Source organism: Balaenoptera musculus, chromosome 1 (genome assembly GCF_009873245.2).
Source record: "Balaenoptera musculus isolate JJ_BM4_2016_0621 chromosome 1, mBalMus1.pri.v3, whole genome shotgun sequence".
NCBI lineage: Eukaryota > Metazoa > Chordata > Mammalia > Artiodactyla > Balaenopteridae > Balaenoptera > Balaenoptera musculus.
In genome coordinates this window covers 26,349,853-26,364,101 of record NC_045785.1, presented here as the reverse complement: position 1 = coordinate 26,364,101, position 14,249 = coordinate 26,349,853, and the positions used below count along the sequence as shown (strand labels likewise).

At 51.2% G+C, this 14,249-nt stretch overlaps 1 protein-coding gene across 5 annotated transcripts in view; it reads left to right on the top strand.

Annotated features, from left to right (window-relative positions):
- PHC2 (polyhomeotic homolog 2) overlaps positions 1 to 13,914 on the top strand; it is a 102,990-nt gene extending 89,076 nt beyond the window's left edge. For all 5 annotated transcript variants that reach the window (XM_036843724.1, XM_036843732.1, XM_036843716.1 and 2 more), the window contains 6 exons: positions 3,791 to 3,993; positions 5,693 to 5,822; positions 6,656 to 6,770; positions 7,843 to 7,984; positions 8,940 to 9,216; positions 12,484 to 13,914. In XM_036843724.1, coding sequence (XP_036699619.1) covers positions 3,791 to 3,993; positions 5,693 to 5,822; positions 6,656 to 6,770; positions 7,843 to 7,984; positions 8,940 to 9,216; positions 12,484 to 12,638 — 1,022 coding nt within the window. In that variant the 3' untranslated portion in view covers positions 12,639 to 13,914. The remainder of the gene's footprint in view (positions 1 to 3,790; positions 3,994 to 5,692; positions 5,823 to 6,655; positions 6,771 to 7,842; positions 7,985 to 8,939; positions 9,217 to 12,483) is intronic.
- The last annotated feature ends 335 nt before the right edge of the window (positions 13,915 to 14,249 follow it).

The following is a 14,249-nucleotide window of genomic DNA, read 5'->3' as shown; positions in this document are numbered from 1 at the left end:
CCAAATACTTGGCCCTTTGTGGTCAGCTTCAGTTGAAGGCTAGATTCTACTTCCCCCTTCCACCACCACCACTGAAGCTTGGCTTTATTTCCCTCCTGCAGCCTCTCCTACTCAGGGTGTCCTGGCCTCCACCTTTCAGATCCAGCTAGCTAACTCTGTATGAAGGCATTTGAGACCTGTGGGAATCCCGGCAGCACTTATAGCCTCGGGACTGGTCAAGGGAATTGAGTAAGGAAGAATTCCAAAGATAGAGAATTTCTTTGTCTCTGTCTTTCATCTGGCCTCAGGGCCAACAGGGCAGGTTTCTGCAAGTTTAAGCTGCTTTCCCCTAAGCAGGCTGCAAAGCAGTCTGGGAGAAAGGGAAGCAGATTAAATTAATCTCAGTGTGCTGAGCTTGGCAGGGGGTGAGATTGTGTATGGTCATTCCAGAAATAGCCCAAACTCCTTTGTGACTAAAGCACATGATAAGGTATTGCCTACAAGATGACTGCAAAGCAAAATAGCTGCAAACCTTTGTACAGTCGTGAACCGCTCTCCCTTCCATCCCTTGGATTCTGTGTCTTCTGTAAGCTGCCCCAGAGGTATAATGGAGAGTGACAGTTTCTAATGTTGTGGTGAAGGGGTTTATTAGTTTGTTCTCTTGCTTAATAAGATCCTTTTTTAAAAACTTAGATTCCCAAAAAGTCTTTTTCCTCCCAGAGTTAAGTATTGGCTCTGTAGCCTCTGAGCTGGTGAATGTCTCTGTTTGCTACTGTATTTGGCATGAGGAAGGACTCTGCCCTCAGGAGCTCCCCCCTCGTCTTGCAGTGTACGTTGGTAGGCACAGATCTGAGAGACAGGAGGGAAGGGGGTAGAGGGGGCAAGGAGAAGAGTCGAACAAGATTGGAGAGATCCCATAAAAGGAGACAGGGTATCAGCAGCTGTTTGGTGATAAATATCAGTGAAAAGAGGGAGGTGGGCATGATCCCAGAATTCAGAGGAGAATGGATTAACTCCATAGAAGTATTATAAACTAAAACAAGGGAGTCACTCATTGCTCTCCATCTGTGCTCTCAGCTAGGAACGAGATTGTGTTCAAAAGAAACAAAACAAAACTCTTACCAACAGGATCTCTTGGATCAATACACTTGATATATTATGTTAGTATTGACTGAGTACCTGACTTTAAAAGATGCTGGCAAAGAAGACCTAGGGTGATGATGAATTTGCAACCTTTTATATAAGAAGTAGTCAAAGGAGCAGAGGGAGTGTGGCCTGGAGGAGAGAACATAAACTGGGCTCATAAGTGACATCCTTCATGACACCAAGAGCATTTCTTGAGTGTTTCCCAGTGTGCTAACACTGCATTGCTATTCATTTTCTCACTTAGTCCTTGTAGCAACACTAAAGGGTAGGTCTTATTATTGTATGTATTTTATAGCTGGAGAAACCAAGGCTCAGAGACAGAAGAGGACTTGTCCCTAATCCACTTGAGTGATAGAGACCAGTCTCTAAGCCAGGTCTAAGTCTGCGTTTTTGCCTATTATACAAATAAGATTAGCCTTGTTCTGTGTGGTCCTAAGGAATAGAACCAGGGTAAGTGGACAGAAATTAACAGAAGATAGAGTTTTGGCTCACTGTAAGGAAGAACTTATTAATTGAACTGCCCAAGTTGGGAACAAACTACTTCAGAGGTAGTGAGTTCCTTTGTCATTAGAGGTATTCAAACAAATGCCAGAAGATCACTGGGGGTGGGGCTATTATAGGGAAGGGTCAAGCACTGGTAAGGGGTTGAACCAGACTTTCTAATCTTGTGATTCCATAATCCGTACAGTAGCTCATTAGCGAAGCCAGGGAATATTTTACTAGGCTCTAATTAGAAGGGAATAGCCATCATCTAAAAATAGGATTTTAACTTACACAGTAACCTTTCTATTTTAACAACATTTATTCATTATTTTAAATAAAATACAGATTTGTTTCTTTGCGTATTTAAAATATTTTAAAATATAAACGCAGCAAAAATGTAATTATGTAAATACAGACTTAAATATTTAAAATTTAAAAGCAAAGAAACTTAACTTGATTGATTGTTATAATTAACTCAGTCCTCCTAGTTATTCATGGATTGTTAAGGAAAGATTTTTTTTTTCTAGTTCCCAAACACCTTTACAATTTTAGAAAGACTGATTCTAAAGGAGAAATTTTCCATCCCTATAGAAAAGTCAAAAGTGTCAAAAAATTTTTTTCAAAGGATTATAAACACGTAAAGGAATTTTTCTAACTTGCTGGTATGACTGTGTCTCCAAAAAAATTAATTTTTAAAAAATCTCATTAATCACATCTCTTAGGTAACTCCTGCTCAGCTCTGAAATTTATTATAGTTGAATTATAGAGGTCTGAGTACTGAGGGCATGTGTCATGGCCAACTCTTTTTTTTTTAACAAAAAAGATTTATCCCAGTTTATTGCACATTAGGACTACTAGTAAGAAAATGAGCCGGTTATAAACCTTTTCTAAAATGAGTTTATTTTGATTTCTCCATGCCACATAATTAGGCATTGTGAATTCCTGTTCTGTGGTGGGATTTTTAGATCTTTAACATGAAATAAGAGCATCTTCATATAAATTTTGTGCAAAAATTACTTAGCTAATAAATATACTGAAATTGTTTTTAAAGTGTGTAATACATACATTCACACTGGGTTATGCTTACTGTCAGTAGGCTTGTTGCAATAAAGAAATGGCTTTTTTTTTTTTCTTCTTTCTTTCTTTTTTTTCTTTTTTAGGAAGTTCCAGGTTAAAGGCAACCTCAGCTTCACACAGTTGGTGGTGGTAGAGAATGGCCCTGGGAAGGGGGGGGTGGGGAAAGAGTTTAAAAAGTGAAGAGAGAAAAGTTGCTTCTAAAACAGTGAAGCAACTCAGGAGAGGTACGTTTGGAGTGGAGAAAAGGGGGTCCCTTGTGGTGTGTTTCTGTAAAGGCACCTCATCATACTTACTGGAGCTCTGTCAGGCTCTTCAGAGAAAGGCTGGCAGGCCCATGGAGAGGAAAACTTAAGCAAGGCTCTCCGTGGAGGGAAGGAGTCTGTGGTTGGCTGAGAATCAGATTGGATGTGGAGCTGAGAACTGGACAAGAGGCTTGATTGGGAGCAGGATACCTGCAGGAACAGCATAGAAAACCTCAGCTCTGCCCAGGGGCTTCCTCGGTGGAGAAACAGAATACATGCACATCTTAATGCAGTGATCCCAAATAACCAGCCTCCGATGAGGCAGACCTATGTTAAAATGTTTACTTGGGGTTCAGTACTTTGACATTTCACAGCACGCTTAAAATCTAACCCTTTCCTGAGGAATCTTGTAGAAGGTTCATTTATCCTCTCTCCCCCAAACCCCGTCATGCCCCAAGCCCTATACTAGTTCAGCTTTTCATCTTGGTTTTAGATGTCACCTTGAATACATTTTCTCCCTTGAGCAGAGCAGAATGTAAACTCGTTTGTCCACATCAGTATTGACCAAGGTCTTAACTCCTCCAAGGCAGAATTCTTGCCTGTGTAACCTGGTTGGACTATTCTTAGCACAGTTGGGAAATTCAGAAACACTGCTGGCGGATGAGCTGCATGGTTGCAGAGCAGACTGTAGTCTCACTTGGTGGTGGGTCCATTGAGACTGTACCACTTTGGAATGGGTCACTGAGGGAGGGGGCTGCTTGGTTTGCATCGTCGGGCAGTGTTGAGTCCCTGCTCTGCTACTGGCCTAGACCTGGTTCTGTCTGACCCCCACTGCTTGTGTTTTCCTGCTTTCCCTTGTACAGAGACAGGGCAGGGCATTGTTCATGCACTGACCGACCTCAGCAGCCCCGGCATGACCTCAGGGAACGGAAACTCTGCCTCCAGCATCACCGGCACTGCCCCCCAGAATGGTGAGAATAAACCACCACAGGCCATTGTGAAACCCCAAATCCTGACGCATGTTATCGAAGGGTTTGTGATCCAGGAGGGGGCGGAGCCTTTCCCGGTACGGACTACTTCTTTTCCCCTTTTTTTTTTTTTTTTTTAATAAGTATACTTTGGATGTGTATTAGAATAGCTTTACATTTCCATGTAAAATTTCTGAAAATGTGAAAAATTTGCTCTTTCCTTGCTAATTTTCCCCCAGAGGAATGTCAGAGCCATTTTCTTTCTAGGATTGAGTGTCTTCCTAAGGTCCAGAAGGGGTCAGTGATTAAGAATAATTGGCAAGACCCCTTGGTTAGAAGTTTCCACACAGACTCAGCTGTGTCCCTGCCTGGTGAAGTGCGAACCCCTTGGTTAGAAGGGAGTTCACATTGGGGTATTTGGTGCAGGATGATGGACTTTGGCATTCAGGTTTGAATGCCAAAACCCCCAAATGGCAACACTTTGGCTGGTTAGAGAGCAAAAGGAACCTGTGTGGAAGAGAATTCTCAAGATCTATCTGAATGGAAGACAGGCGAACAGAATTACAGCCTTAAGCTTCTTTTCTGGGGACAGAGCCTTGAAAGGGGAGTGAATGAGGGGCACTTCAGAAAGGGGCACTTCATCAGGTGTCTCCAATTAAAGCATAAGACCAAGGGGAAACACAGAAGAATCAAGAAAATGGCTCATTAGAACAGCACCCAGAGCCAGTAGTGCGCAGTGTGAATTGGTGAGACAGGTGGCCTGCTCTCTAGGTGGGAGGAGCCCAGAGCCAGGTGCACTCCAGCCTCTCTTGTGATAAACTTAACTGGCTGTTAGAGACACAACATCTTCATGGGAGGCCATCTGTCTTTTGTGCATTCTTTGGATCCACGAGTGGTTTGAGTAGTCAGCCGAAGCCTCTGAGCTTGATTAACTGAGATGGGTGGACTGCCCTTCTAAAATGCCAAAAGACAAAAATGCCAAGACAGGTTCTTGTCCTCTTTCCCTCTGGAGGTCGGTCAAGGCCTGTGGCACCTTAGCTGTAAGTAGCTCTAGCCCTGTCACATCCCTTCCCTCATTAGACTAGGTCCTCCCTTTGGCCCCCTGGAGAAGCTCCAGAACCCAGCTGATCTCACAGGGTCGATGCAGATTGGATAGCAGCCCCAGCATCGCCCTAGAGATCTGGCAACCAGGCTGCCTGCACAGAAGACAACAAAGGGAGTGCACCGAAGAGTGAATCAGCTAGTCTGGGATCCTGGCACCACCGAGGGCCTTTGCTTTCCGGTGTGGCCCAGCGCCCACGTTTTCCTCTTCTCCTCCGTGGCTGCCTGTCCCTCTGGCTCGGGTAGGGCAGTGGTAAGGGAGAGAACAGTAAGGCATCCAGGAATGGCGGCTGGGTCTCTGTGTCACACATAACAGTCACACACAGCCTCAGCTGTGTTCCTGCCCCGTGACGCCTGAGTGCTGGGGCCTGGCCCTTGTCCTGGTGCTGCGGGAAACCTGATCCCTGCCTCCATCTCTGCCCCCTAGACGCTTGGAAGAGTAGATATTCTCCTGACCTCCTAAGCCATCCATTGGTCCTGGGTTGAAGCCATTTCCATCCCCGTGCTTTGGTGGTCACCAGCATCTTGCCTCTTGAGCTAAACAGCAAAACAGGCCTTGAGCAGGGTGTACCTGGATGGTGATACGGGGTGGGCATCTGTGCCTGGGTGCTTTATACATGTAATTTTGATGAGGCTGGATAGCAAGGAAGCATGCCCACCTGACCCTCATGGCCTCCATGTTGCCTTGTCCCCTAGGTGGGACGCTCATCCCTGCTGGTGGGGAATCTCAAGAAGAAGTATGCACAGGGGTTCTTGCCTGAGAAACTTCCGCAGCAGGACCATACCACCACCACTGACTCAGAGATGGAGGAGCCCTATCTGCAAGGTAGCGTCTCAGACCCTGGATGCTGGGGCTTCTGACGGGGCTGAACAGGACTCAGCAAGGCTGGAAGGTCCTTTCCTGGTATCCACGGAGGGGCTCTGAGCCGGGGAGCGTGTGAACATGTCAGCTGACGTTTCCCCCAGTGCCCGCTCAGCCCTGTCCCTAGAAAACGGATGGCAGTTCCTGCCCCTGGGGAACTGAGTGTGCCCTGCCTGTCTCCAGCCCCACTCCTGCCAGCCCCAGGATTCCAAGAGCGGCTTTTTCCCGCGTGAGTCACTCGCCAGTTGTAGGCCTGCAGGAGCAGCCCCAGGTGGCTTGTGCCCTTCCTCTACCGCCTCAGGAGCCTGCACTCAGGACGGGGGCCAGCGAGGGCTGCCCTTGCCGCACAAGCCACCGACTAGGTGGAGGCGGGACGGGACGCCCACGTAGGCTGCAGAACTCCTGGGCTCTGTTACCCAGGCCGGCAGCCAACCGGACACCTCACGGGAAGGGCGGGGTCATTCCGGATCAGTGGTGACAGCACTGAAGCTTTCCCTCTGAGCCGCCTGCTCTCTTCCAGGGTCATAAAGAGGGGTGCTGGTTCTTCCCCACCCGTGCTTTGTCTCATAGCCCTTAGCAGAAGAAACTGCCGGGTGTCCAGGGGCCATCTTTGGACACCTTTGGATACTTCCAAGGGGTGAAACCACAGCCCTTCCAAAAATAGCGACAAAAGCAGTTTGGCGCTCTCCAAGCCGCTACTGCAGGCAGGACAGAGCAGAGAGGCCCCAGGGTGGGGCTGTGGGCAGTCCTGTGGGGACTACTCCTTGTCCGCGCTTACCGATTTTCATGCTTTTCAGAATCCAAAGAGGAGGGTACTCCCCTTAAACTCAAGTGTGAGCTCTGTGGCCGGGTGGACTTTGCCTACAAGTTCAAGCGTTCCAAGCGCTTCTGCTCCATGGCTTGTGCAAAAAGGTAAGAGCCTCAGCCCCTTCCCTTTTCTTGGGATTGCGCCTTGGTACCCAGCTCCTTATTTCCGTGACCTGCCTGGAAGCAGCATCCTGTCACTCGTTCACCGAAGAACTCCCATGAGCAGAGCAGGGCAAGCGGCAACGGTCCAAGGGAAGGAAGCAGCATTTAGCTTGTCTGGCCCTCCTGGGTCCCACTGGCACCCGCCCTTGGCAGCTCCCATCTCCTTAGGGTTTACCGAAGCCTCCACCGGAAGCTTTGCCCAGAGCCACTGCGCTGGCTACAGATGTTTCCTTTGTGAGCGTTCACCCAGCTTAGAAGACAGATGATCACAGTAAACACCAACGTTGTTTACTGTGGGCCGGCTGTGTGTGAGTCTCTGTGCTGGGTGTTAATATGCATTATGTCATCTAATCTTCAGAGTAATACTGTGGGGCAGGTATTGCTATCGTGCCCTTTATACATGTTAGGAAACTGAGGCACCAAGGAGAAGTAATATCGCCTAAAGCCTTCAAGCTGGGGATCTAGACTTGTCTGACTCTAAGGCCGGAGTGCTCCTTGTGCCAAGAGGGAAGAGGCCTGAGCCCCCAGAAGAGAGGAACTCTCTAGGCCCCAGGCAGAGGTGCCCTGCACACCGGCTGGAGTAGGGCTGTCCGCAGCCCTCCCTCCCCACAGGCTGCGCTGGAGGGCCTCCCGCACCTTTGTGACGCTCTGCCAAGCTGTCCTCCGTCAGGACGGAGGACGCTAGTTTCCCGGCCCCGGTGATACGTGGAGTGGAATGTGGCAGCCCTGAGTTTTTACCGTGATCCAAGTTGTTGTGTCAGGCACTTTGCACACATTAGCTTATGTTATTGCCAGACCGGTTACAGAAAGTGAGTGGTCTCCTCCCCAACTCTAGATAAGGAAACTGAGGGGCTAAGTGACTTGCCCAAATCCACCCAGCTAGTACTAAGTGATGGACAGGACTGGAACGAGTAGGCAGACTCCGATTCTGCCAGGTATCTCGGCTGCTCTTACTCCTCCTGGGCCATTCACCCTGCGACTGCCCTGACCACCCTTGTTCCCCTGGCTCTGGCAGGTACAATGTGGGATGCACCAAACGAGTGGGCCTTTTCCACTCGGACCGGAGCAAGCTGCAGAAGGCGGGAGCCACAACCCACAACCGCCGTCGGGCCAGCAAAGCCAGTCTCCCAACACTTAGCAAGGATACCAAGAAGCAGGTGAGAGGCTGGCGGAGCCTGAAGCTCGTGCTCTCGGGTCCCCACCAACTTCCCTTCCTATCACGACCCGGGACGCCTGCCGTCCTTTTCCGCTGCTGGCGTCAGTGCTCCATCATGTTCTCATCTCTCATGATCTGTCAGGTCAAGCCGTCCCCGTGTCCCTTCATAGGTCCCTTCATTTAGACCCATGGATGCTTCAACTTTCCCTCCTCCGTGACCTTGCCCCGACTTCACCCCTTTCTTCCAGTTTGCCTCCGTCCTTGACTTTCGGGGCTCCCCTGCCTGAAGAGACAGGCTGCTGTCCCAGGTAGCACCTGCCTTCCGAGGAGGGCTAGGTGAGAGGCAGCCGACACCCTCTACTTCCCCTCCTTGTTGCCTCTCTGACCATCAGAGCACTGAGTCCTTGAAGGTCTCTACCAGGAACATGGGTATTTGTTCATGAAATATGTTTTGGCACTGGCTGTACGTCAGGAGCTGTTAGGCACTAAATCTCTTAAGTTGTGCTACAGGAACTCACAGCCTAGTATGATGCTTCAGACCTTATGTGTATTTTGCTGTTTATTGTTATTGTTTTGGCCATAAACCTCTTTAAGAATCTGATGAAAGCTACAGTCCAACATGGACATACACAAGAAAATTTACATGCTATTTCAGGTGGTTTACAGACCATCCCCCTAAACCCACAGAGCCCTGGTTAAAAACCCCACGTCTAGAAGAAAGAATAGACGTAGAATCAGATTATTGCAGTGTAGTGTGGTACATGCTCCAGTACTGGGACTAACTCTGCTTAGGATCAGAGAGGGGACATTGCAAAAGATGCTTTTTGATCTCAAATTCAAACATACATAGTAGCAGACCACGTAAAAAAGGGAGAATATACCTGCCTTTGCCCAGCACTCTGTTAGAGGTGGTTTATGCCCCCATCCTGAAGAAAACTGTTTCTCTCTGCTCCCAGCCAACAGGCACTGTACCCCTTTCAGTTACTGCTGCATTGCAGCTAACACACAGCCAGGAAGACTCCAGCCGTTGCTCCGATAACTCAAGCTACGAGGAACCCTTATCACCCATCTCAGCCAGCTCATCCACCTCCCGCCGGCGACAAGGCCAGCGGGACCTGGAGCTCCCTGACATGCACATGCGGGACCTGGTGGGCATGGGACACCACTTCCTGCCAAGCGAGCCCACCAAATGGAATGTGGAAGATGTCTACGAATTCATCCGCTCTCTGCCAGGTAAGGTCCTTGGAAGTTCCACACCTGCCTGGAGTAGCAAGGAAAGAGAGGGTGTGAGAGACCTCACCTGCCACCACCAGGAGAGACTAGGCAGTTCAGGGAGAGACTCGGGTTCAGGAACAGGGGGTCAGAGGTGAGTATGAGGAGGTGCCTGCCAGTAAGAGCTTACATTCTAGCATGGAGCGCCGACTGTCATGTTCTGTGGCTGTAACCTGCCGTATCTGTGGGCTCAGCGAGGGGCCTGTGTGAAGGTGATGACGTGACCAACCCTGTGTGTCTCCGGGGCGAGTTGGGAGGGGCGTCAAGTGGGAGTGGAGGAAATCAACGGTCAAGGAGAACGTTAAAACGAAGAATGTTTACACTGAGTGACAGTGGACAAGCAGCCCTGTGCCAGATGGAGAGACCGCATCAGGGAGCAGCCTAAGCACAAAGACACGCAAGCATGTACAGGCGCTGGTAGCTGCACGTGACCCTGGGTGCGCAGTGCCGGTGGTCTCGAGGGTAGGGTCTAGAAACGAACCTTGAAAGACCTCCCGTCTGCACGGCTGCGCTCGTCGAGACCAGACCTTCTCCGCTGTTTCTTGTGCCAGCCTCACCCAGCCACCGACCAGGTCAGGCAGTGGTGACCGTAAGCCCGTTCACTCAGAGACCAAAGTGGGATATAGTGGTTAAGAGCAGGCTTCGGAGTTAAACAGAACTGGGCTCAAATCCTGGCTCTGCCACTTAACCCAGTGTATTAGTTACCTATTAACTGCATCCCCCAAATTTGTTATCGCACAGGTAATGTGGATAAGGAACTCAGGGGTGGTTTAGGTGGGCAGTTCTGCCACAGGGATTCTTAGGAGGTTGCGATGAGGATGTCGGCCAAGGCCAGCCGAGGCCATCTGAAGGGTCACCTGGGGCTGTCAGATCTTCTGCCAGGGTGCCGGTGCCTCACTCACATGCTTCTCAGGGAGCATGTGGCTGCTGGCAGGAGGCCTCAGTCACTCTCCCACGGGTCTCTGCAGAACGCTCACGCTTGAGTGTTCTCGTGACGTGGCAGCCAGTTGTCCCCCCAAGGGGTGATCCAAGAGAGCAAAGTGGAAGCCACCCACCATGCCCTTTATGATCTAGCCTCAGAAATCACATTCTGTCACTTCAACAATATCTTGCTGATCACACAGGTCAACCCATTCACTGTGAGGGACTCATGAAGGCATGAAAGGGAAGCAAGGATTATTGGGAGCTACTTGGAGGCCGGCTACTACCATAGTTCACCCCAGTGATTCATGTTCCTCCCTCATGCAAAATACCCTCACCCCTACCCGAGGCCCCACAAGTCTCATCCCATTACAGCGGAGGTTCGAGGTCCAGGATCTCAGTATCTAACTCAGGTCCAGGCACGGATGAGGCTCACTGGGTCCAGCTCCTCAAGGATGATTCCTCTCAATCTGCAGACCTGAGAACGAGGAACAGGTTATCCACTTCCCTCCACAAACCTAGGATATGGTGGGATGGGCATCGGGTAACCACGGTAGACGTGCCCATTCAGGATGCCCGGTTCAAGAAGGGAGAACACAGGAGGCTACAGGAGTCGCCAGTCCATACCAGGGCATGTGTTGGCATTTCCTTGATTAGGACTCAAAGCCCGGAGTGATTCTCTTTCGCTCTTGGTTCCACCCTGAGTCATCCTTCCTTTCCCATGAAAGGTAGCCTGTGGAGTTGTTTTCTCAGACTACTTCCTGCTGCTTTTATTTCATATTACTAATCTCTGACCCTTTCCGTCCATGTGAGCAGTGTTTCTGCCAGACGATTCTCTTACTCTTTGTGGGCTTTTTATGAATGTTATCCAACAATGTCTTCAAGACAAGCCTTACTCCACATTAGGTCTCTTCTGAAGCTGAGGGACAGTGCCCTTAACAGTCTGAGGAGCTGGGCTGTTGAATGGAGAGGCTCTGTGAGGCACGCCCATAAAATTCTGAGAGAGCGTTTGATCCAACAGTTCTGTGAGGCGGCACCTTAGAGCTTTCTGCGGTCTTAGCAAATGATTTAAGTCACTCCCGCAGTTTCGTCTTTAGACTGTGTCTTTTTGACTGTGTCCTGGATTTGGTCTTTGCCTAGAAACCATTTCTTAATTTTAGCATCATTTGCCATCTGGAGAGGCTGAGGAGTTTCAAAATCAGCAAATCCAGGCTCCTTCCTGTTCTTGTTTTCCTCGACCTCATCCCTCCTCACATTTCCTGCGGCCACGGTGGGAAGCCAGGTGGCACTGCAGCGGTCTGCCTGAGGTCTCCTGAGCCCAGGCAACGTTCAGTAGGCGTGTCACACCCACCGGGTTACTACCAGCAACAGTGTTGCTAAATTTTCTGCTATTTCATAACAAGGATCACTTTTCTTCCAATTTCCAGTAAGTTTCCTCACGTTCCTTTAAGCCTCCCCAGCAGTTTCCTCAAAGGCCATCAGGCTTCTTACTCCGTCTCTCAGGGAACCTTAGACCTTCACTGCTGCTCTCCTCAAAGTCCCTCCAACTCCCGCCCACTGCCAAGTCCAAGGCCACGCCCACATGGTGAAGGTGTGGTGATGGCAGCACCCATCTTCCAAGTACCCAGATCGGCGTTAGTTACCTACTGCTCTGAAACAGATTACTCCAAGCCTAGTGGCTTAAAACAGTAATCACTTCTTATCTCAAGAGTTCTGTGGCGTGGCTTAGCTGGGCACTTCGGGCACGGAGTATCTTTCAAGGGCTCAGTCACGATAGCAGCCAGAGCTGCAGTTTTCTGAGGGCTTGGAGCTGGAGGACCCCCTTCCAAGGTGCCGCACTCACGTGGCAACGGGGGGCTGGCTCTGGGCAAGAGGCCTCAGTTCCTCTCCAAGTGGGCTTCTCCAGAGGGCTGCTTGAGTGTCCTCACGACACAGTGGTTGGCATATTCCAAAATAAATTATCCAAAAGACCAAGGTGAAGCTGCTGGTGCCCTTTATGATCCAGCCTTGGAAATCCCATGCTGTCACTTCCACAACACCGTACTGATCTCCGGGGCCAGCCCAGTTCACTGGGGGGGTGGGGGGGTGAACAAGGAGGTGTCGGGTCACAGGACCACCGTAGAGTCTGGCTATCTCGGGTAAGTCACTCGGCCTCTCTCAAGCTGTAAAATAAGAAGAGCAACACCTTCCTCAAGGTGTGGTCATGAGGATCAAGTGAGATGATGCATCTGAAGGGCAGTGACTGCCAAGTGTGACCGCTGGTAGCTCTAATTGGTATTGATACTGTCTTTGGTCATGTCCCCTCAGGCTGCCAGGAGATAGCAGAGGAATTCCGTGCCCAGGAAATCGACGGGCAAGCTCTGCTGCTGCTCAAGGAGGACCACCTCATGAGTGCCATGAACATCAAGCTGGGGCCCGCCCTCAAGATCTACGCGCGCATCAGCATGCTCAAGGACTCCTAGGGCTGGCCGGGCACCGGGGTTCTGGCCCCGGGCTCCTCCTCCCGACTGAGCAGAGCCAGCGGACACTCCTGGGGGCCCAGAAATGGGGCCAGTTGAGGGAAGGGGCCTTCCCTGTGGGGCATGGCTGGGGAGGAGGTCCCGGCACCTCAATGGCTCTCAGGGGCCTTTCTTTCTGTGGGAGGGGCGGAGAGGTAGGTGGCGCAGAAGATGGGGCTTTATGCTTGTACATATTGATAGCACTGGCTTCCTCCAAAGTCCCACTACTCTAGCCCCGCTCTCTTCCCCTCCCTCTGTCCCCCATTTTCCAGGGGGTATACGGTCAGGGCTCCCAACCTGAGTTGGGTCACTTCCAAGGGCAGCCGTCAGGCCTGCCTAGAGGCTTCGGAAGCCCTTGCCTGCCTTCCTCCACTTCTCTCTCCGGGCCCAGCTAACTCTTCCTGCTGCCAGCTTCTCCCACTGCAGCCTGTTTCTGAAGCAGCCAGAAGGGTTCTCCCCCTTCACCCTCTACAGGTGGAGGGAGAGAAGCTGGGCCCAGTTTGGCCACGCCTGCTGGCACAGACGCCTTAACGCTGTGTGTGTGACTGTGTGACTGTGTGGGAGCCTGGACTGACAGGCCGAGAGCCCCCCTCTGGCATCTCCAGGTGTTTTGTAGCAAACAGCCACTTAGTGCTTTGTCCTGGACTCCACTCAGCCTCAGGATGGGGAATAGGAAAGAAGGGCCGCCTCCGTGCGGAGAGGCACGATCAGAAAGCGATGAAGATTAGTAGGAGATTTTCCTTTCCAGATGGCCGAGGTGTCTCCGCAGCCCCTTCCCGCACTGTGACGTCCCCCTGACTGCCCTGCTGTGTCACAGGCGGCACTGAGGAAGCTGCGGGTGGGCTGGGCCGGGCCACGCCTCCCCGTCTGCCCGCCCGCCTGCCCTGGGAGCCCAGCGGTGGGGCCCAGGGAACGTCCAAGGGCAGAAGAGCTGGAGTGACCACCACTGAGGTGAAGAAGGCAGCCTTCGGCCTCGGGTCCCACACTTCTCTGCCTCTGGAACTTGCTGGCGGCGGTCTGAGCTGCCCGTGGAGGAGGCGGGGCAGGAAGGGCGAGGGCCTGCCTCTGACTTGCCCGGTCCTCTGCAGACTCCTGGGGAGAGTGGGACTCTCCCTAGGGGGAGGGTGGGTGCCCTTCTCAGCTTGTTCTATTCCCCACTCACACCCACAGGCAGGGTTGGAAATGAAGGACTTTTTTAACCTTTTGTTTTTGTTTTTTAAAAATAAATCCGTAAAATCTGTTCCTTCTGTGCCTTTCTCCCCTGGGGATGTCTTTCTGTGGTCCTGAATGGCTACTTTTCATCTGTCAGGAGAGGGGTGGGTCCCTGGGTTGGGAGAGGGACGACCACCTTAACTGGATAGCATATCCTCCACGCTTCGCTGGGGCTGGGTCCTTTGAGGGTGCCCTTGGCCCCAGTCCACATGAGAAAAGCAGATCCCACCTCTGTTCTTCACACGGGTGTCCCCTGGAGTGTGAGATCCAGGGCCCCTTCAACTCTGAGCCCCCCTACCCAGCACTGCCACCAGGGAGACACGATGCTGTTGGGCCAGGGATATCTGGCACACCTGAGGCAGA